The 24,293-nt window shown below is 48.7% G+C and overlaps 1 protein-coding gene across 1 annotated transcript in view; it reads right to left on the minus strand.

Moving 5' to 3' along the window:
* osbpl10b (oxysterol binding protein-like 10b) overlaps positions 1-16,698 on the minus strand; it is a 91,692-nt gene extending 74,994 nt beyond the window's left edge. Inside the window, 3 exon segments of the mRNA XM_039737172.1 lie at positions 1,485-1,564; positions 4,614-4,789; positions 16,127-16,698. Of these exon segments, the coding sequence (XP_039593106.1) occupies positions 1,485-1,564; positions 4,614-4,789; positions 16,127-16,371 (501 nt within the window). The 5' untranslated portion in view covers positions 16,372-16,698.
* Positions 16,699-24,293: the final 7,595 nt, after the last annotated feature.

Genomic DNA, 24,293 nt, shown 5'->3' on the forward strand with positions numbered 1-24,293 from the left:
GATCAGCAGATTTAATGAGGAATCGCTGGATATGGCAACCTTAAATCTGTCACGGTGGGTCACGGCCTCCCCATGACGGGAGCCATCCTGAAAACGGGATGACAAATAAAAAAAATTGGAGGCAAAACAGTCCAAGATAATTCACAAAAACGAAACATAAAGATTGTGAGACTTGCAATCAAGGACCTTTAAAACGAATGCAATGATGAAGAAAATGAAACAACAAATTAAACAATCCACCAGTTAGAAGAAGTTAGGAAAGAAAAGAGGAATACGACAACCTGAGTCCATGGCCTCAAAAACCACACTGAAAGAAAGCCAAGGAAGAAATGGAAAAAGCTGAAATTTCTAAGGCAGAACAGAATGGCGTCACGGCGCAGGTTTAAATCACGTTGTGTTGATGGAGTCTTGCTGAGCGAATATAAAACAATGGCTCAAATGAACATGACAGTAGAGCGGATGTCACATTAAGACAGCAGTACTCTACATGCTTGCGTGTTTTCAGGTTTTTTTCCTGAATAATTCTGTTCTCATTGGTTAATTTCTATTTTAATGCAAACAGATTTAGATTGTTTTGGCTCATTTCTTGTTGAATTTATTTTTACGCGTCACCATGTGGAGGTTACACATAACCATAAATGTCACACGGATGACATCACCATTGTGACGCTATTTAAACGTGACGATCCCAGTTTGTGTTATCCCTCAGCTTTTCTCAGGTGGCTTCGAAACTCAAGCTGACCTCAGCACTCGGGTTGTGTTTTTGTTTCGACGTATGGCGCACGTCGTGTCCCCTTCTGATTCAGGTACGATCTCACGGCTTTGACCTGCTCTCTGTTTGTGCTGCCCATCTCCTGGTCAACTGAGATCTCACAACAGTCTTCTTGCATGTTCAGTGAGTCAATAAAACGAAATTGAAACCCCAGTAAAAAATGAACAAAGCCCAGGGACAAACTGACCAGCTTGCAAACACCACAGTGGCCGTGTCCCGGTGTCCATGGCACTCAACAATAACCACGAGGTGTGACAATTTAATTCCCGGGACGAGGCTGTAGAATGACACCTGTGTGTGTGTGCCACTGTCACTCTTGAAGTCCCCTCCCTCTTCAGCTATGCATTGAGTTTGGTGACACACACCTGACAGAAATGTCTGAAAGTCTGCATCCTTTCATGGCAGTTTTAATGTTTGTGACGAGTGGTGACGTCATGTGAATAGGGTGGATGATCCAATTTGGAAATTGAACTTGTGGACAGAGAGAGGATTGTGGCATTTGTCATGATGTCATCGGTTCACATCTTCTCGTCCTTCCTTGAACCTCTTGTGTCACTTAAAGACATACGACTTTTTCATAGCATCCTCATCATACGCTACTTTCAACAGCTCTGACATTTCAGTAGCACAGGTGACACTACACAGCCGCTCCGGGAATTACATGACCACACCTCGTACAATGAAGCGTTCAGAGTCCAGGGTGCAATGTTACCTTGGCACTTCCTTCGGCGTGGGACTTGACACAGGCCTGCAGCTGGCTCACCCAGAACTGCTGCTCCTTGGCATCGGCAGCTGAGGAGGGAGAGAGAGAGAGATTAGTGACAGACAAGGGCACAACGGGCCAGCAGCGCTCAAAGAGACAAATAACAGAGTCACCGAGAGGCAGGTTAGCCTTCACTGAAACGGGCAAATGAACAGAACGGGCGTGGAGGAGATGAAGTCATGGAGATGACGCCCTGAACGTGTGGCTAAAAGACCACCCGAAGAAACCAGTCGAGCTCAGAGCCCCCAGCCACGAGGGGCTTTACAGAGTAAACCAGAAGAAAACTCCAAAGAGAAGAGTCCACGCGAGATGGCGTGAGACTGGACTAAACGTGTGGAACATCACTGCAGCAGATAGCATGGGGGGCTCAAACTAGAGAAGATAATCAATGTGACCTGGTGGAGTCACACTGGAGGTGAAGGTGTGTGTGTGAGGGAGACGAGGAAGCACTTAAAGAGCAGCTTTAACCCCCCAGCCTGCGTGTGTGGCTCTCCGTCCATCTTGAGGAGGATCCTGCCTTGGATTGGCTAACAGAGTTGGGTAAAGTGAAGCAGACGGCGTGGCTGTGAAGCAGAGGAATGATCACTGGAGCCACCTTAAAGGAGACGTGAAAGGTCACCGCAATGGCAGTAGTGCTGGATGGCGGCCAAGGAAGGAGAATCAAGGACAAGGCACGACACGAACCAGAGTGCCATCTTGATCTTCACCCCCACTCACTGCAGAGAACCACCTTGTGGCACTGCCACATAAGCATATTGGACTAATGTTTGTGCTGTTTGTCTGTGCCTGGGCTGGCACACTTTTAATAACGCATGTGGGACTCAGAGTGGGAAGGTGGTGATTGTCAGCGGTGGATGGGATTTCTGCACTGCTGTCGGGAAGTGTTTCGTTTCAGGGGACAACAGGAGGTCAGGCCACCAAATACAAACGAGAAGAGACAACCCATTTTTGGGCATCAAAAGATCAAATGCTTGGTGGGTGAGAAAACAAAAAGAAAAAAAGCAACAGACTATCAGTGAGGAAAAGAAAGTCCATTATGGAAGACGAGCCTACTGAGGTGGCCAACTGCACGCCTTTAAGGACCGTCCTCATGCCCTGACTAGCCGATTGTTGAAGGAGGGCGAAAGCGAGCTTTTTCGATGTCGTCCCATTCTCCCTTTCGCCCAGCACTGTACTCTTTCTCCTGTCAGAATTCCACAATCTCCTCAGCCCATTCAGACAACACCCCATTTAAACTCAGAGGTTGGTGTTCCAGGTCTCACATTGATTAACCTGCTTGGTGTTAACCCCGACTCGAGCTCCAAATTCTATGTCTCTACAGTCAAGCCTGAGTCGGACTTGGAGTGACACGTGACGATGCGCTTTACAATGTTAGGCCTGAGTGACTCTCTGGAGAGTGTTCTGTTGCCATCTAGTGGTTAAAATGTCATTCTGCAACTCATTAGTATTCGTGAGTGGGGCGGAGCCTTCAACAAAAACACACAATGGCTTGTAAACTAGAAGCTGTGAAGTCAGTGTTGGAACAAAAAGAAACTGAACCGTTAGTCGAATCAAGCGATAGCGAGGACGATGTCATTGTCTGATGACCAATTCACAAGGACAGTGAAACTGAGGCACAGAACGACTGTATCACCGCAGTGATAGGCCTGCTGAATCTGGTCGCCTGAAGGTTCACTGTGGGGCATGTAGGCGCACATTAAAATGGCAAAATGATTGGGATCAAGTAAAAAGACAGGAAAGCCGTGGGCAGCAACTGTCGATGTTGGTGCCACTAGAGACACAGAAGTCACTAAACCTTGTGCCACAGTGGGCTACAATAACACAAGGGGTGCGTCAGGTCAGGTCTGGACATTCAACCCTCTCATGTGTGAGAAACAGAATATGAGAAGAAAAAGGCTACAAAGAAACACACGTCTACTGTCCCGATTGTGACATCGGGCTGCGCGCTGGTGACTGTCCCAAAACGTGTCACATGAGTAGTGGAGACACCACAGGCCTCCCACCCCGGCTTTAAATTCAGCGTTTTAACTCATTCTTTCAGGAGGGTTAAGCACAACGCTAAGGGGCTTAAGTGTGTGAGAATATGTGGGGAGGGTGGGAGAGCAACCCTCCCGTATTACACAGAGTGTGCTGAAGGAGTGTAAAATGGTGAAAGTTCATGAATGTAACTTGGGGGGCCGCACACACAAATACTTCCTGCACTTCTTTATTCTTTTCACTTTTATTATTGCTATGTAACTTTCTGTTTGGGTGGCATGGTGGCGCAGTGGGTAGCACTGCTGCCTTGCAGTTAGGAGACCTGGGTTCGCTTCCCGGGTCCTCCCTGTGTGGAGTTTGTATGTTCTCCCCGTGTTTCCTCCGGGTGCTCCAGTTTCCTCCCACAGTCCAAAGACATCCAGGTTAGGTGCATTGGTGATCCTAAAGTGACCTTGGTGTGTGTGTGTGTGTGTGCTCTGCGGTGCGCTGGCGCCCTGCCTGGAGTTTGTTTCCTGCCCTGCGCCCTGTGTTGGCTGGGATTGGCTCCAGCAGGCCCCCGTGACCCTGTAGTTAGGATTGGAGGGTTGGAGAATGGATGGATGGATTTTGAGAGGGGAGAAAATCAGAACGAGTGCAAGCGATTCCCGGGTCAACACCATAGCAGGAGATTAGGGGGACTGTGACCGCCTGACGCCACCATCCAGCCGTCTGGTGCCCCCAGGGGTCCTCATCTGGAGGTTCCCATACTTTTCTGAGTAGTGTGGGTTCATTGACTTTGACGTTTGGCTTCCTTTCCTGCTCCTTGGCCAATGAACTGCTGTAGCAGTAGTGGACGCTGGACAAGGTGACACTGATCTGAAGAAAGAGGTCACAAATAGAAGCAGCAAAAAACGAGGGTCCTGCACAGGACAGCTGGGTACTGATGGCAGGACAGGGCCATCAGAGCGGAGAAAGGCTGAGCATTTGAGCCTGACAGACGCCATGACTGAGCACTGGGCACAGACAACCAAAGCCACTGCCTGCACGGGGGGCTCTAATCTGGAAAAGGACGTCTCACTACGCAGCCCTGGGCATCTAAAGGACAAAATTTCATTTGCTTACCTCTGAGCTTGTAGGACTCTCCGTTTGAGGAGTTTACGACAAACATGTGGGGGGCTTCGTCACTCAAGGAGACCACAGCACCGGTCAACGGCAGGACTCCGCGGGGCTTCTGGCCTCTGCTGGGCTCATTCACAAAATAAAGGAGCAGAGCAGCGTCCGTGTCCAGCACAAAGAATCTGTGGAGAGAACAGGAGGGGGACGTCAGTGACGGGAACGCTGACTGGTCAGCTCAGGTGTCCTACTGCTTTAAGGGTTACCCCCCTTGTGTGAATGTTCTGTTATGTATTAATTAGTGATTTTATCTCATCGTATCAAGTATTATGTTACCATTGATGCCCCCAGGCTACAGGATGTGCTTCAGCTGCCATTCTGTTTTTGCGTCTTGGATTTTAATTTTGTATTTGTTTTTTTATTATTCCTGCTCTTTGGTTTTTGTTCTCTTTGAATGTTATTTGTTTAACATGGTGCTGCTTACAGTATTTGTGATTTTTTTATGTGTTATTTCTGTTCGTTATCTGCCCTGACTCCTGTATGTGGAGCCTAAGAAGGCAGGCCCTCCCGATTCTACAGGTGCCATTCCAGTTCCGTCCCCAGCAGTATTTAACAGCAGCTTCAGCACTGGATGCTCTTTGTTGTTGGATTTACTGGCTTTTGACCCCCTGCTTTCGTTTTTCTTCCGCCCAAAAGTTGGAAGAGGACCAGCCGACTACCGCGTGTTTAAGACGCTGCATTGATGACATCACATGTGACAAAGTCCGAAGTCACCCTGTCCACCACATACAAACACAAACATTATAATTCACTAAAGAAAAGAGCAAAGAAAAACACAACTTTATAAATCAAAGTTATGAACAAACAAAATTAAGAACAAGAAAAGGCAACAAAAGCGTCAAATGAACAAAGAAGAAAGTCGACCCCCTCCCGGCTGAACAGGACAGTTGAAGTGGGCCGAGGGAGGCAGCGGGTCGCACACTCGCAGCGCACTTGATACCCCCAACCCTCGCTGCTGGTCTACAGGCAGCTGCTGCCATTTTGCTTTGCTTTCCCCCTCAGCCCTTCCAGGCCTGGCTGGCGGTCATGTGAGCCGCCCCACTTCCACAGAACATACCAGGGGCTGCTGCCCCCTAGAGGATGGAAGAGGCTTTTTCTTTTTCTTTGTTCTTTGGTTGAGAGGTCAGGAGATGTGACGTCAGGCAGGTCTAAAGTGAAAGGAATGAGCAGACAGCGAACAAACAAAACCTCACACTGCGAGTCCAACAAACAGATAACTGGGAGAGGTGTGTGAAAAGCAAAACCAAAGAACTACCCCGACGACGGATACACAAAATGGGGGCCAATATACAGTAGAAAAGGCCGTAAGAGCCTAAAGTTCATCCCGGACACGAGGCCTACTGGGGGATAAATGAACAACGCGATGTGGTTTAGTTTAGTTTGAGGGGCTCGATCCGGCGGGAGACAACACCACGTCATGGACTCGTCACCGATGGGCCACACGCCGTCACGTCACATAAACAAAACACGGTAGCAACCAAAATGAAAAAGGAATAAACAGTTTAAAACACCCCAAAATGAATTCTCTGTAATAAAACAACTGACATTCAGCACTTGTGGGACGTTAACCTATGAAAACTCTGTCCAGTGTGTCACGTGACTGGGGGTCCTTACAGCAGCGAGGCCACTGGGCACAAACCCACAACCAGCAAACAATCACCCAAACAGCTGGCGGGCATCCGCCGTTCACAGTAAGCCTGACTGGCAAGTCGTCTGGGCGTTTGCTTCATGCGTAGTAAGGACCACCCCTGCCGTCGTTGTTGTATATACGGTAGTGCCTTTCATGGTCGGCACCAGGCCAAAGTGACTTACAGCAGCAGGGCATGTCAGTGGCACACCAGCTCAGAGGTAGGCATTGAAGCAACCGGCACATCACCTTGGATCCATCCATCCACCTTCTAACTGGCTAACCAGATTAGAGCAGAGGTGAAGCTATGGGGGGCTCAAGAATGTAATCTTAATGGGAAACGTCAGGGGGGACTCCACTTCCCCTTCCAGGCCCTAGTCTGGTGGTCAATAAACTGACCTGTCACAACACTAAAATAAAAGCTCAACTCGTACACTTTATGTTTTATAGCACCTTCCCCTACCCAAAGCCTAAATGAGACCCCTCACTGCTGACCACCCCTTTAGCAGGTATGTAGCACCTTTTAAGATTACCCCTCCCCCTTTCTGTGGAATAGAATGGGCTGTCACGGGGGGTCCCATCAGAGTCCTGGTGTTGGCTGAGCCCCTCGATCTTATTGTAGTTTTGTGGAAGATCCAACAATTGGCATACAAAGCAGGCTGTCAGTCAGGATATGCGCACCTCAAGTGGACAAATCACATCCTATAAAGACACACAACCGGCAGCCAAAAGCCATGAGACACACAGAGAGGCCAAACCTCGTGAGACACACGGAATTGAGGAATGGCGCACACTGAACCAATTCAACACCCACCCAGGGACCACCTAAGAGCACAGGAGGAAGACGCAGGGTAAAGCAGGCAGCGCCAAGTGTGCCCCCCACATAGTAAATGCTGCTGGCATCACTCTCTTCAGCATCACACCACGGCAAGCGTGAACAGCGGTGTGGGGCTTCCATTTATACTTGTTCTCTGTTCAAATCCCACCAAAGAACGTCACTTCCTGCCACTCAGGCATTTAGCCCCTCCCAGTCTGCTATCAGTCAAGTCTCTAGCTCCGCCCAGTCCATTGCCACTCAAGGGCCCAACCCCAGCCATTCTTCAACCATTCCAGAGTCTAGCCCTGCCCCAGCCTGCTGCCACTCAAACATCTAGCCCCACCCAGCCTGCTGCCACAAGTGTCTAGCCCCGCCCAGGCCGAGTAGAGCAGTTTTCTCACAAACGCAGTAATGGGCACCGAGTGACTTAGAACAAATTTGTGTTTTTGTAGAACCCACCCTTTTCTGTCCCTTCCACCCATACCACATTTTTTTTGGACTCTCAGGGGTCCCACAGGATAACTTATGGGTTCCTGTAAGATCCCCTCTGGGACTCCCCTGTTTAGCAGCAGGAGGAGTTTAAAACGGGGCTCCTATTCATATTTTACAAGAAGAGCAAAGGCAAGTGAAGTGACCTGCTTAGGAGTGGAAATCAGATGAGTGAACTGTGATTTTATATAGTGCCTTTCCAACGTGGACGCCAACCATAAAGAGTCGTTTTTATACGTGTAGATTGTAAACAGTGACGCACTCGGGGTGACAAGGGCCCGACTTGTCAGTTGATACAGTATAGTGCCTTTCCACGCTTACAAATGCAAATGTGTTCTTTCCATGTTTCTACAGTAGGGGTAGCGGTGGGTGAAGTGGGCCACTCAGGGGCACACACATTGTCTGATCTTCCGGTATATAGTGCCTTTCAATCCTGAATGCCATTTACTGATGCCTTATGTGTTCACTAGAATTGTTCCCCTGTTTCTACACCATGAGCGGTGGCAGGTGAGAGGTGACCCACACAATGACTCAGTGGTGGTGACCGCCCCGGAGGTCTCACCGTGTCCTGTCCCCATCACACCACTAAGAGGCCGTGCTGTCTCCTCCTGCCTCCTGATGAACACCGTCTGGGTGGACCCTGCGTGTTCTCCCTGTGCCTGTGTCTTTTCTCCCTCTTCCTAAAGCCATGCAGGTCGGGACCCTTGAATGACTGAGTGCTTGTGCTCTGTGACTAACTGATGCCCCAGGGTTGGCTCATTGGATTTCCTCCCCACTGCCCGTGTTCAGCTGTTAGATAAAATGAGTTGCCCAGATCTGCCAAGCAAATAAAAATAAATCATTTACTTGGAGGCGGGGGAATGGGGGGCTCATCCTATAAAATCCTGGGGATACCTGAACATAGCGCCCTCTGCCAACCTTCACATGTATGACAAGAGGCAAACAAAGAACTGCAATAAAATAAAAAAAATCTGATCAAAAATGAACTGCAACACAAGAATCCGCAAGGAGCACCAAAGGCCCAGGAGGAGGCGCCGCAGCACAATCAGCAATCCAGTGACGTCCCAACACGTTCCAAGAACACAAATCCAAAGCGAGGTTGAGAAGAAGTCCAGTCAGTCAAAGAAAACTCAGCAGAAATCACAGGGACCTCACCAATGCCAGCGCAGCCAATGAGCCACCGGGGACGGAGGGCACCCCAGCCTTTAAAGGGCTGGGGGAGGTCCCTCAATGGAGATGGACAGCTGGCCCCGCCTCTTGAGGAACCTCCCACAAAATACAAGGAACACAGCAGGACTGGCATGGATACACAGACACAAGACAAAGAAAACCACCCAGTAATGCAAAGAATTAACAAATGTAAGATGGCAAAGGAATCTGAGCCCCGGCTCGGAGACGACACTTCGGTCTGACGGCATTTGGCCTTTTCTAATGTTGTTCTATCGTGTCGTGACCCTCATTGTTGGGTCCTCATTTTATTGTCTCTTGTTCTTTAGTATTTTTCCTTTTCTAATTTTTGGCCTAAATATCTCGGCATTTTGTAATTGTGGTCCTTTTTTTTTTTGTTTTGTTTTATGCACTTTACAAATCCTTGTCCTTTGGTAATTTGGGATTTTGCAATTTCAGGCCTTCAGCAATGTTTGCCCTTTTCTTTGTGCTCTTTCTGTATTTTTGACTTTTCTTTTTGTTCCATGGCCATGTGAACTGCGCCATTAAATATACTTGAAATAAATCGATTCACTCCCCTTTCTTCTGTGGCATCACAATATGGACTCCATGGCCCGGCCTCACTTGTTGATTTGACTTTTCCTGTTCCTCGTGTTTTCTCCAAACTCGGAGCAACTGCGAGTCGTGCGTCTCCCCCGTAATGCGCCAAGCGTTCAGATTCGCACCTCGGAGCCTCTTGAGCTCACAGCCCCTCCGACAGAATCAGCGTTTCTCAAAGGCACGTGGACACGTCACTTTAATGGAATAAAAAACGGCCACTTTGGTGGCACACCGTGATGGGGCAGAAGGAGGACAGCATGAGCTCATCACGGAATCCATTGGTATCACCTGAAAGGACCCTCAGTTGTTAAAATGTGATGAGTCAGGCTGTCACTGGCACCATCATCATCATCCTCCGGCGCCCCTGGCTGGTCACCCACTGAGCCTCCTGTCACCCACGCGAGGCAGTCTAAGGGTTTAACTGGGAGTAAAATGCAGAGGCAGGGGTTGATGAACGGTACAAATTCCTTTTCCCGCCCTTCCACAGACGCCGCCCACTTCCTCTTCTTCACCCCGCCCTCCTGCTCCCCTTCATTCCCTTCAAGTTGCTCAGTCTGCATTCGGACTCCGTCTTCTGTGACGTCTCGCTGTTTTTTTGCTTGTTGCCACAGGATATGGTGGGGTGGACCCCCCAATCCTTTATCTCTGTTGTTTGTAATTTCTTCACACTCCGCACCGGCATCCTTCACTTTTATTTATTGACTCGGACATTTTGGACAGCAGCGGCTCAGTCCACAGAACACCCACTTCTTTCCTTAAGACTCTTCATCACCCTCATCTGATATAGCGCCTTTCACTGAGAGCGTCATCACCACGTAAAAAGAAAATACAAAAGAACAAGAGACGACAAAGCTGGGATGCGATGAAAGTCAGGCCGTCACCATATAGCGCCTTTCACATTCAACACAAAGACCTGCGAACAAGTGGGAGACAGCTGGTGACATCGCAGGAGAGAAGCCATGCATTTGTGACACTGATTTAAGGGCAGCTTGTAACGATGAGCCATGTAGCGTCCCTTTACAGTGCCATTCATGTGGCCTCCAATTGGAAGAGGGACATTTATAAACCTCTCAGCCAAAACAGACAAGAAACACCCGGGGGCTTTACAGAGGCATAGTGACATGTATTTATATAGCGCCTTTCACTGTCCCAAGACGCAACACAATAACGACTGCAGCACCAAACCCACCAGACCTTCTCGACCCCCCTAAACCAGGCCAGGCCCATCCCAGCGACAAGGAGCACAAAGCAGCAAACAGGACATCAGCCCATCACACACTTGGCCACAAACCCCTTAACAATGGGGTACCCACAGGCGCCTGGGGAGAAGACACACACGCCACACACACGCCACACAGGCACAAGACTTGAATAACCGCCGGTGCTTAACAAAGCAAACACAAAACAACAAAGGCAGCTGACCACACTAGTGGTGTAGAGGTATGCCAGCTCGCGCCTTTCCCTGGCACACAGCATGACGGTTTCTCTAGAACCCCCTCAGTCTGGACACAGCCATTTTCAGGAGATTCAGAGCAACACCACAAGGTGGCACCAAAGGCGTCACGGCTGACATATAAGGGGGGCACCGCACTGATGTGTTACTGTTAGGACTCCCTCCACTTTATGGGTTGGCTGGGCCAACGTCCTTGTCTTTAAGAAGCATTTCTTAGCAGGTGACATCTACCATGTTAGCCATTTCTGGATGCAATGAGAAGTGACACAAAATGACAACTCTGTTTAGCTAACCGAGCAGATTATGATATGCCAGCTTTCGAGGCAGCTCAGGCCCCTTCTTCAGGCAGGGTCATTGTCAGGGGGCTCTTGGACCCCCTCATAAAAGACACCCTTTACTCCTCCTTATGTGTCTCGCACTTGTACTTCCTGTGCCTGTCACGTCACCAAAGCCAAACTGACCACACAAAGAGACTGGGGCACACACACACACACACACACACACACACACACACACGGACCTTAGTGTTTTATGATACAGTAGATAAGACACGATTGGCGCGTCACGTGATCAGGAGTTGTGTGTCATGTGACCACCATCGTGGACTTCCAGTACAAACACGGCTTATTCACAAACAAATCGATCAAATGTCTTTGTGAGACTCGGGGGGTCTTTCTAAGTAGGCCAATTGCGAGGCTCGTCTCGCCGTTCTTAAATCCCCTTTACTGCTTTTGTCTCCATTTCCTGGTGGGCTTACCTCTCCTGGCTTGTTTTGGTTTGTTTTTCCAGCCTGGTGCCGACTATCAATTGCGGTTCACGTTTCCATCTCACACAAGCGTCCGAGGCGACACAATCCCACCACACACTTGAACGCTGCTCCCCAGTTGGTGGCAGCACTGCGGTAACAGCACCCCTGTGAGTGACGATCGGAGCCACGCCCCTAGCAACAGAGCAGCCCCAAACCCATCTGAGCCACGCCCCTAGCAACAGCCCGTCACATCGTAGCAACAAAATGGTGGCGCTGACGTGAAAAGCAAGCCAAAGGGCCATCCTGATAGATAACTGATTCTACTTTTTCCCCAGTAGTCCTGGGCTGTTGTGCCACGTTAGCCATTATGAACGTGGCATGAAGTCAAGCAGAATGACGCCTTTTATTGGCTAACTGAAGAGATGACACGATGCAGGCTTTGGAGGCGACTCAGGCCCCTTCTGTATTCCATCTCACCTGAAGGAGGGCCTCCAAAGCCTGCATCGTGTCATCTCTTCAGTTAGCCAATAAAAGGCATCCTCACTAATTTTTTCCCAGAAAAACAAGAAGCTAATAACACAAGCGCGTTCCCTGACCAGTAAACCCATCAGAAAAATGTTAATGCGTGAGCAAAGAATGACAAAGACAAAGACAAAGGAGTCAAAGCACAAAAGTCAGCACTGAGAAGGCGCGCCAAAGACGCAGCGCGCTCGCCGAGCTCTAAGGCTTCATCCGCAATCTCGGATAACAATGACCTTCACACACCCATACACACGTCTAGCCCTGCGCCGATGCCACCACTGCCACCTCCCGGGGTCTGTGCTTATGCTGTGCTCTCGGACAGACGGCAAATCCGAGTCTGTGAGTGGGAATTCCATTTGAACGCTCGATGAACTCGCAGTCGGACTATTTGGAGAAAACAGCGCTGACCTTTCACCTTAAAACGAATAACCCGGCAGTCACAAGTGCCATTGTTTTTGGTTGAATTGCATTTTGAGCAAAGTGATGCCCATTTAACATGTCTGCTTTGTGCTTTGATAACTGCAGACAAAGTAACGAATGAACGGCGAGCTCCAAACAGTCCAACCGGAAAGCCACGAGAACAAACTCGGGTCACTGGGGAAGGAGCCACAGACGCGGTGCTGAGGGGACTGTAATGACACCGAAAGGGCCTGGGAAACCACTGTGGGTGGCCAAGTACGCCTTGTGAGCTGTGAGGCAGCAGTGCCGAGTGCTACGCCACTGTGCCTCAAACAAACAAAAATGGAGCAAACGCAACACACATCCACAGACTAAGGTGGCAAGTCAGCAGAACATCAATCACTGTGCCCACAGAGTGCCAGTCCTGGGACATGCTGGCCGTGCCCTGCAGCTCCTGTGCTTTCCAGTGAGGAGACAGGGATGGGGGGAGGGGCTCCATTAAGGAATTTGCAGGCATAATGGCTGCCACCATAGCCACTGGTGCACTTTGAGCCTGGCGTTCAGGTGACGGCTCGCTGGCACGCAGGCAACATGAAGGCTGATGGTACACTGGAGGTGGAGGCCACTGTGTGCGGTTTAAAGGAGAAGTCATTGTGTGCCTTACAAAGCCCTCAGGACACTGGGTGACGGCGCCCTCTGCTGGCCCCCGCCACGCGTGCCAACCCTGAGGTTTCCACTCTCCTTTAATCCTGGAGTAACGGAAACAACAAAAACAAAAAACGTCCTGCCAGCCCTTCCCTGCTTGAACCGCCAACTCTGAGCCGCTCAATGAAGTGACCTTATGGCTTCCTGCCCGTCTGTCACTGCCGCCCCCCGGTCCTTTACACTCAGCTCAAGAAATGACAACCTGGTGGTCCGAGGTCAGGTGCTGTGGCCAGCAGTCACTCGAAGGCTCCACTGACACACCTGCTGTGATGACCTCCAGCCGGCGCTCGGTGCCCATTGGTGCCCTCAGCTGTGGCACAGTCAGCTGGCATTTGGGGTTTTGCTCTTTAGTTTGTGACACCTGGCGCATTCCTTGGAGTTTTCACTTCAGATTTAGTCCTCGGTATTCTGCATGTGGACTTTTCAGTTTTTTGAAGGTTTTTGTATTTTGTGTTTTCTGCCCAAAGTTGAAGTTTACCTTTTTTTCCAATTATTTAATATTTACATTTACTTTCATTATTTACATCATTTGGGTGCCCTTTTTTCTCCCCATTGTCATAAAAATCAAAACAGCTGGCATCTGGAGAGTTGATCACATGCCGATGGCTTTAAAAGGCGCTATATAACAGCAGGATAGACAGGGAGATGGAAAGGCGCTATATAATACAGGGCACCACAAAGACAGTGCAGGCAGATTCTGCATATCAGACAGAGTGAAAGGCGCTATATAACAGATACAGAAGGTGCCATAGCATAGACATGAAAGGCACTATATAGAGATCCCCCATCGCTACTGCATCAGATAGATTACGGCACCACAAAAGGCGCTATATATATATATATACACACATATTTATATTACACATAGAGCGACAGATAGGATGTACAAGTAGCACATAACAGACAGTAAAGGCGCTATATAAGTAACAGATCTAGAGAGTGAAAGGCACTATATGACAGATAGCTAGCCATAAGACAAAGCCATCTGCACCCATTTTCCGTGCCCATTCGTCCATTTTCTTTTTAAACTGCTTTGTGCCTCTCAGGGCTGCCATTTCTTATCCACAGCATTCACCAAAGCCCTGCCCTCAAAGAGATGCCAGTCCACCACAGCACCCACTCACACCAGGGCAGTTCAGAGCCACCAGACGTCGGATCCAAGGAAGCCCAGCCAACTTGACACGGTCAGTGCCCAGACTAGGAGCAGAACCCCAGCCTCTGTGGCTTTGGTGCAGAAGCCCTAGGCACTGTGCCAGCATGGTGCCCACAGGGCATGGCCTTTTCCTCTGGCACCACTTATTCATTATTCATGCATTGCTGATCGCCTGCAGAGGAGGCCCAAGTGACCCAAACTGGCACGCCAAACTCCCTGTGTAGATGAGGATGTGGGCACACAAACATGTTGGTATTCTTGCCTGGAGCTGCTGACAGGACTGCATTCACCAAACGTATGAACCCCTAAACTCTGCCAGTCGTCGCTCTCAGCCAGCTTTCTGCTCTCTTCAGTCGTCGAGTTGCCCGCCTATCAGGTGTGGTGTACACAGAGCTGAGACGCGGACCACCTGTGCCACTTCACTCATTCTGCGGTTAATGATTACTTTACATTGTGTCACAGAGAACACCTGCCTGATTGTAATGTCCACGAGCTGCCAGCGGGGTGCAGTCTCACGAATGAGCTGTAGGGGGGCATCCAAGCAGGCAGCCTGCATACCACCCCCATCAATGCCCAATTGGCACCAGCGATGACAATTCAGTAACAGGGTATGGAACTTCTACTGTCACTTCCTCTTTAAATTCATTCACTGCTTGGCACTTTAATTAGTAATGTGACATGAAACTGTCAGCAGTCATCTAAAACATCGAGATCTCAATGGTGACCTTGGCATCTTCAGTCTGTTCTCTGGGCTTTGCTTTTATGTCCTTCTTTAAAGTTGAAGAAGTGAGAGTGGAGAGGGGGTGCTTGAAAGACGGGCAGAGATGGGCAGGCAGAAAGAAAGAAGCTCACCCCGCAACCAACTAGCACCCTGTAGTTTGTGAAACGGACAGCGCAGTGCCCAGTTTGGTCAGCCTGGGCATTTAGTGCCCTGCGCTCTATCATTCTGAGGTCCTGTCCGACAAGTGGGCATCATGTGGCACTTCACAAAATCAAGCACATCTGCCACCGTCACTGTCCAACCTTCCCACTTCAGTGCCCATTTGGAATGTTAGTCCAATTTGATGCCCATCCCCTGACTGAACTTTTACCTCCTTCGGTGCCCATAGTACATGCCATACTTTGCCCACTTTGGTACCCATTCTGAAGGTTAAAGTTTTGTCCACTTTGGTACCAAATTTACATGGTGGACTTTTGTCCATTTGTATGCCCATCCAGAAGGCTGTATCTGCCCACTTTAGTACCCACCCTGCAGGCTGTACTTTTCCCCACTTTGTTGCCCAGGCTATTCTAATGCTGATTTGCCACATGCTGTGCCTGGCACTCTGCTGGGCAGGTGAACGTGCCTGGCAGTAAGCGAGCTTCTCTTCCTTCAATGCCAGGCTGGCACCAGGGCTTTCTCTAGCGTCATTTCTCGCGCTGTAATCTCGGGGACCGCGCAGACACAATCCGGACGAGTCGACGACGTCACAACCAGAAATCCGCAGAAGAGACCACCAAAAAAGTTTAAACGACCACCTGAGAAGTACGAGAAAGTGGGACGAGAAACACAAGCAGTGTGGCTACTTTTACTTCTTCGCCACATGCCGTGCCAACCCGCCCTCTTCGTGCCCCCTTTCACCGCTCGGGCGCCCGGCTGGCAATTTCGCTCCGATAGCAGCCGTTGTGCCAACCTGGCAGGCGCTGCCTCCACGAAAAAAAATGGTCGTTGGTTTGGGCGCGTTGGACTTTCCCTGTCCCCTCGCTCGCTCGCCCACCCGCCCCCGCCGGCGTCGCACTTACCTGTTCTGCCAGCCTTGGAGTAGGTTGGTGTATTTGCTGAGGACCCCCTCGAGTTGCGGCTGCACTGCACCGCCGCTTCCGGCTCGTCTCGCTCCGGCGGAGAAGCCTGTCTGCCCGGATCCCGATCGCGATCCGGGGCTCTTGCCGGCCGCTGCTCCCCGGTCGCCTGACGACGCGGACACCCCGGCGGGGCCGCTCCTGCTCGCGGCCCCGGGATGCGAGGCGCTCGGCGCGGCTTTCTCCATTCTCGCTGGCCCGCGGCTGGCGGAGCCGAGACGCAGGAGGAGGTGTTGGTGGCGGCGGTGGCGGCTGGAGGAGGTGGAGGAGAAGGAGGAAGAAGAAGAAGAAGAAGAGGAGGAGGAGGAGGAGGCGGCGGCGGCGGCGGTGGAATCTTTCGCGGTCTCATGAAAATCTCGGCGGATCCGTGTCGGATTACAGCGCGGTCTCCATGTTCAGGGCGCAGCCGATCTCCTCGCTGCCTCTGCCAGGGTGACACTGAGGCGCGGCGCTCGTGGAGATCTGCGTCGGGTCACTCCCTCCGCGTGCCAGCAGCCAACCCGGATATTCGGATAGCGAGGCGAGATTACCATCCAGCCGGGCGATCGAGTCCCGCAGCGGTGCGTGTGGTGGCGGTGGCTCCTGCCGCCCAGTTAAACTTCGCTGCTGACCTCTGAGCGGGACTCCCGAGACGACCTTCGCCTTCGCCTCCTCGAGCAGAGGTCAGTCCGGCACTCGCTCGTTCGCTCGCTCGCTCGCTCGCCTGCCACGTTAGCGTACCGGACACGGGTCACTTCACTCAGACATGCTGTGGCTGTCACAGGTGGACCTTAACTGAAGTCTGCACGTGCAGGTGAAGAACGGCAGGGTGGCGCAGTGGAACGTCCAGTGGAGTCGGCGTGCGATGTCCCAGCTCGGTGGTCTCCGGACGTGGGGACCCCCAGAGATTGCGTGTTTTCTGATGACAAATATAAGAAATGAAGAAAGATTGAGCTCGTATTGCTTTGGGGATTCGCTGCCATGTTTTAAAGGCGTATGTGTGCCAGTCTGGACTTTCGGCGTGACAAATATAACTAGTTAGCAAGAGAAGAGGAGCCGCCAAAGACCGATGGAGAGGCTCCACCTAAAACATCCAGAAGACAAGCCCGGGAGGGGATCTGATTTCATGGTGGGCTGTGGTCAATGCTGTGCGTTGTGTCCCTAAACTACATCTCGAGCTCTGGTGACAGTGGACGTGACTCCAAGAGAAACTGAATAACACAAATGACTTGCTGGAGTCCTCCTCAAAGATGGCTGAGAAGTGCTGGCCCACTGCGGGGGTCTGCCCAAGTGATGGGTAGCGATTGGCACCAGGAAAAGCCAACCCGGGGGAGGCGGGCACACTTGACACTGGGGGTTGGTGCTGGGCAGGACGTTTATGCTAAAACAAAGCCATTGTTATTACATTGTTATTATTAACATCTGGGGAACAAAAATATTACAGAAAACACAAAACCTTTATTTCTGTCGCACATTTTCATACAAATAATGGGAGCTCAAAGTGCTTTACATGATGAAGAAAGAGAAATAAAAGACAAGTAAGAGTTAGAATAAGACAACACTGATTAACATAGAATAAGAGTAAGGTGGTCCGACGGCCAGGGGGGACAGGAAAACAATTCTAGAATGTCCTAAAAAGCAAAAGTTGAATTTGAAGGCTCATGTGGGCACCCCCTGCTGGAGCCTCGGCCTTTTCCCAGACGCTCGGCGTGGCTCCGGCACCCGTAATTCGAGTTGTTTCACTCCTTGTGTTGTGTGCCTCCATTGTTTCTGTGACCAAATGGCTCCTAAAAAGCAATTCAGTGGTCAGCGAGATCCCTAAAGTGAGAAGATCTTTTACACAGACTGACTCAGGGCCCTCTTAACATGTGGGCACAATGGGCCCTGGCCAGGGGCACAGGGGCCCACGATGCTGTTAAGGTGGCTCTGTGCACACTGGCATGTCGCTTGCTGAAGTGGGCCGTACGGTCAGTAAGAACGAGTCGTGCATCTGCATAATAAAGTGGGAAGAAGCTGAAGTCGGTGAAAGCGTTAGTGCTGCCCGACAACGGCGAAACTGGGCTCTCTGGTTCACAGGTTATATGCAGATATATGGAAGGGATCTCAGCATCCACAGTGGGTCCTGGAGCCCACCCTCAGGGATTTCGATGGACGACTGTACTTGTTACTTGGGCGCCTTGCAACATCTGAGGTACAGTCGGCTCGTCAGGCAGGTGAAGGGACTCGATCAGGGCCACATGGTGTCAGTAGTGGGATTTGTTTGTTAAGCTGCAGGATTGTTAAATATTTTCAGTTACTGTGAAACTGGCTGGGCTGAAGTCCAAGTGGTCAGCGTCGGCCTCAGGCGGTGTGTCTCTGTTACGTAGCAGTTGATACCGGATTTGTGCTAATGTTTGTGATGCGCCATCTGTTGGAGAGCAGCTGGATGGACACTCAGACAGACACACAGACACTTGTCCTTTTGTTCAAGAGGATGGGGAAATAGATAAATATGAACTTTTTCTTGCACTCATGTCCGCCACGGGGACAACTTTGAGCAGCCAGCCTTGGGAATCCCATAAGCCCGTTGAAATTCAAAGAAGAAGAAGAAGAAGAAGTGGTCCGGCATTCTGCCACCTTAATGTGAGAAGCCCCAAACTGCTCATCGGGAGTCGGCACCTGCCTGTAAGAGTGAGGCTTATTCACATGTGACAGGTGATTCACCAATCAAAAGGCACGACATGCTGGGGCCCGCCCTCTCAGCTTTGACGGGTGAAAGTGACAGTTGTCATTTAAGTTGACTTTGAGCAACATGACATTTAAAAATAAGCAGATAAATAAATGTAGCTTGAAATGTGACTCTCAATAAATGAAACAGCACAAGATGTGAGCAGAAATAATTCAGTGGCATTTGTGGTCCTTAGAATTCCACCTGAGCGCTTTGGCACCACCTGACTGGCATCTCCTGACTCGCCGGTACGAGAAAATCCCCCCACAGGACGTGGTGTCTGACTCGTCTTCATGTCTAGTTCTGCAAGACTTTGAGCTTTTTGGGGTGCCCTACAGACCCAAACCCCCTCAGTTCTAGGCCACAATTAGTGCAGGGAATGACACCCTTATGGTGACGAGTAAACCAGTAGGGGTCTGCAGCAAAATCACCAGAAGGCCTTGGACCCCCTAATGGCACACAAGGGGTCAAACGTCCTCCATTGACAGACTGTTCAAAAATGAGAAGCGGCTCTATAGGCCAGCGGGGTGTCGTCTGAAGCGACTGCGACGTGGCTGACGTACGTTTGATATTTGATTCTTTACCGGTGGTCTTAGCCCTTCAAGAGCCACTCCAAGGAGGTTACAAATGACAAACAAGTGGCGTATCGTTTTTAGGGCACTTCCTGCAGGGACCTCCATCAGAAGGTGACAATGACACATTTCTATTACAATTGAGAAGATTTAGACTTTGCACATTTCAATTGAAGCACACGTGTTAATATTTCAAGTATCTGACCTGACTCTTCCTGTTGATGATGAAATCAGCACAAAGTTTCATGAAGACCCCAAATTAGGGCGGCCAATGCTAATTCAGACTTTTCATTCTTTATTGTCATAAAGCTGTATCATTATTTAAGAAGCTATTGTTTTTATCAGCTTTGGTGCTGTTCTGATATCTCCAGCTCTGATGGTACTTAAACCCCCCGTATGTCCAGAGGGTCCTCCACATTTCTTAAAATAAAACCCTTTCTGCGTTTGGCTTCACACTCGAATCTCTCGATTTACGACCTTGTGCTCCGCAGACTTAACGGTCTTTGGTTCTTGTTGTGGCTTTGCCGTCTCTCTCTCTCTCTGATCGCATTTTCTTCTCCCTTTTCCAAGTCCTTTCCCTTTCCGACACCGACTGCCTTGCTGTTAGTTAAGTACATTCATTCATTCATTCATTCATTCATTCATTTCAGTGACAATGAAGTACACCTTGAAATGAAAGCTGTCACTTTGACCCATCAACATTGAGAGGGCGGGCTCTAGCAAGTCCTGTGTGTTGATTGGTGAATCATCAGTCTGCACACGCCCACAAACCATAGGATTCCCAAGGTGAGCAAAGCACTGGCTCAGAATTCTCTGCGTCCCTGGTGGGCATGAGTGCAAAAAAAAAAAAGGAGTCACCCAGAATGACAGCACAAAGAGGCGACTTCAGTTGAAGAAGCCCAGAATTCATCGTCACCTTAGGTGCCTGCGTCTGTTAGTGGGGTGCCTGCTGTAAATGGTGACACGTTTGAGAGTGAGCCAGGAGATTAGGGTCAGGGTTAGGAGTCACAAAAAGGATGAGTGTCAAAAGTGTGGATCATGAGTGACACTGCCGGAGTGATTCCAATCCCAAATCAAAGTAGGAATTCAAGGCACTTAATACATGGGCCAGGAAATCACCCTAAATTCAGATACCAGCAAGTGAATTGTGCTCATTCTCGGGTCACAGCCCCCTAACAAAATACAATACAATACAATTTATTGTTTGTAGAGCCCAAAATCACACAAGAAGTGCCACAATGGCTCTTGACAGCCCCCCAGCCTTGACTCTCTAAGAAGACAAGGAAAAACTCCTAAAAAAACCCTTGCAGGGAAAAAATGGAAGAAAACCTGTGAAAGGCAGTTCAAAGAGAGACCCCTTTCCAGGTAGGGTGGGCATTCAGTGGGTGTCAAAAAGAAAAGGGGGACAATACAATACAATAAAATACACAGAACAGAACAAATCCTCAATACAGTATAAAAATTAACATTTTACAAGTATGGAGCAGAATTTAACAGTAGATGATATCCCATAATATGATTTGGATTTGTTCAGAGTCCAGAGGCCTCATGTATAACGCCGTGCGTAGAACTCGCACTATAACATGGCATAAGCACAAAAGCCGAAATGTGCTCACGCACAGAAAAATCCAGATGCAGGAATCTGTGCGCACTCCAACTTCCACGTCCTTCCGTTACATAAATCCCGATCAGCGTGAAAAGTAACGCTCGTGCACGCGCTTTATGTGACGCCCCCAACTCCTCCCAGAATTACGCCTATTTGAATATGCAAATCAATATAAATCGCCCTTAAGCTCAGCCTTCTGTGAAAAGACAATGGGAAAAGCACGGGGGAAAATAGAAGAATTTCAGTGAATACCAAGTGGAGGCAAAGGAAAAACATACAATTTGTTCAAATAAACTGTGGAATAAACAACAAAGGAAGTTGATCGAGTGACATAGCGTGTCGGAGAAACTTGAAAGCTTACATTCACAAAATCGCACAGTGCCGGAAATAAAAAAGAAGTCACATATCAAAGTCGCCGTGAAAAGCCGAGTTGTAAGCCCACCGTCTGAGTGTCATATGAAAGCTTATTAGGGTACAGAGAAAAAAAAATAGGGACACAGTTTGGAAAAAGCACGAAATGTCAACTTTAATCTCGACATTTCCACTTTAATCACGTAGTTTATTTTGTCATTTAGTAGAACATCATAAACTTCATCTTAAAATCGTTTAATTAACCAGTTTCTAAAAATTACATCGTAATTAAAGTAGCACGTTAAATGCTTTGTTTTGTATTTGATCTTCTACTCGTATGTGCTCTGTGTGTGTGAATCACTACGTGTTTCTTAAACCGGCTCTCTTCCTCCAACTGGTCACAGAGTCCATGACATTCGTGACATTACAGCTCTCTGAATAACTCAAATACTGAGATGTATACGTGAAGTCATTGTCATGATGATAGGAGTTAAAGCACGTTATTAAACATGAGTTTCACTTCGATGAAATCATTTATTGCAGCAGTACTCAGGGCTCTAGGCTTGTGGTGGCACTGGGCAGAGGAAGAATCGGTGGCTCCTTCGCCCGCCCATCAGTAAGTTAGCTTATTCACGGTGGATGGCCACGTCTGTTACGGACACTGCATAGCCGCCTCGTGCTCATGACACAAGCATTTAACTTTTGCCAATATTTTTCGCTACGTTTTTAGCTGTGTTGTTATTTTCTCTTTCTGTTTGATATTCAATATATTTTGGCGTAGCCGCCACTGCAGTCCTTGCTTTTCTTTCCCCAAATACCCAATCACCACACAATCAGCTCTGTAATAGACGTTAAGCCATCTGTAAGCTTAGCGCTGATTCTTCAAAACGTTTAAAGAACATTGAAATATCTTCGTAGTACATGTTTAATTATTCTATCCTTAACGACACTCCCAGTGAAGGATATAGATTATTTAAATGAAGTTAAAGTTTTATCTGTATAATTTAATAAACATATTTTGCTGCATTTCACCTTAAAAATGATATCGTCATCATATGTAAATACGCACTTTATAAAGTGGCTCAGGTTGTGCGATATTATAACTGTAGTGCTATAAGTTTACAGTGAGGTGATTGTACTTATAAGTCCTAACAGTTCTACAAGGAGCAATTGATTGAGTGCGTTTAAAGTTCTTGGGATGAAACTGTTTCTGAACCGAGGTCCATTACAGGAAAGGCTTTAAAACGTTTTGCAGTGGCTGAGACAGCGTGTCCTTAAAGCTGTATACCGATAATTCTCTTTCCGATCAGCTGCTGCTGTGATTCACACTCAGATACAGTGATATAAATACTCCGAGTCGTGCAGTGAGAGTAATATGGAAAAAGATGATCCGTTGTGGCAACTCCTAATGGGAGGAGCTGAAAGAAGAAGAAGAAGAAGAAGTGAGAGTAACAACGCTAAAGCAGTTCTGGTATTTGGAATACTATGGCTGTTCCCTGGACCATTATATTGTTACAAGTTAATTACAATCAGATGCGTTACACTAATAAACAATATGCGGTTAGTTTCTGTGTATTTATAAAGGTGTAACCACACAGGAACAGTAGCACTGCTTTGACGCTGGGTGCCGCCAGTCTGCTAAACTGAGCGGAGAACTTGCGTACGACAGGGTATGAGGTACCGTGGAAAAATGCGAGGCTTTACGCCAAGTGTAGGTTTTATACATCGCGATTTGAACGTGGAAGAGTTCTTACGCAACGTTTCTGTGCGTACGCACGGTTTATACATGAGGCCCCTGGAGACCTCGGCCATCAAGCTGCCTCCTCCTATTGGCCACTCGACAGCTGAGTCAGTGCTGGGCCAGCCAATCCGATGAAAGGACCCCTCTACCCAATGACTCCTGTGATCCTCCATCAGAGATGACTTTACCTTAGGCAGATAAAACAACTTGGCAGGTGGGCCGTGGGCACCAAGTGGCACATTTGAGTACCGAGAAGAGAAACAGAATAGGTGAGGGTGAGTAACAAATTCTAACTCTCATGTGACTTCTGTTTTAGTGCGAATGACAGTCTGTACAGTTAATCAGCAGCTCTAGTCAGGGTGTGCTAAACTGAAGTCGTGAGTCTTCAGCTGGGATTTAAAAGCTGAGACTGAAGGGGCATCTCTTATAGTAGCAGGCAGACCACTCCACAGTTTAGGGGGTCCTGTAACTAAAAGCTCGACCTCACACTGTTATTTTATTAATCCTTGGAGTCATAAGCAGACCGGCATCTTGAGATCTTAATGTGCAGTACATTCAGATGATAAGTTCAGACTAGTAAGCCGGCCCTCGGCCATTTAATGCTTTATATGTTAAAAGGAGGATTTTGAAATCTGCCCTAAACTTAACCGGTGCCAGTGTAAGGATTTCAGAACTGGAGTTATGTGTTCGTATTTTCTTGTTCTTGTAATAATTCTTGCAGCAGCATTTTGGATTAACTGGAGGCTGAATAAAGAGTAGTTTGAACTGCCAGTGAACACCGCATTGCAGTAGTCTATCCTATTAGAAATAAATGCGTGAATTAATTTCTCAGAATCCTGTTTATTTAGAAAGCGCCTTAATTTCCCAACATTTTTTAGGTGGAAGAAACCTGATTTGGACAACTTTGTGATGTGTGCTTTAAATGACCTGCTAGAGTCAAAGATAACTCAGAGATTGTGGGCTGATTCAGTAAAATTAATGGGGACTCCAACTGAGCTAAATGATGACAGAATATCGTTGTGATCAGCGTCACTCCCTCTAATAATTGACATCTCTGTCTTATCGTTGTGTTTAAAGACAAGTCGTTCTCATTCATCCACTCCTTTAATTCACTAACACAACTAATTAAAGACAACATCGGAGAAACTTCATTT

The sequence above is a fragment of the Polypterus senegalus genome, chromosome 15 (genome assembly GCF_016835505.1).
Source record: "Polypterus senegalus isolate Bchr_013 chromosome 15, ASM1683550v1, whole genome shotgun sequence".
Taxonomy (NCBI): Eukaryota; Metazoa; Chordata; class Cladistia; order Polypteriformes; family Polypteridae; genus Polypterus; species Polypterus senegalus.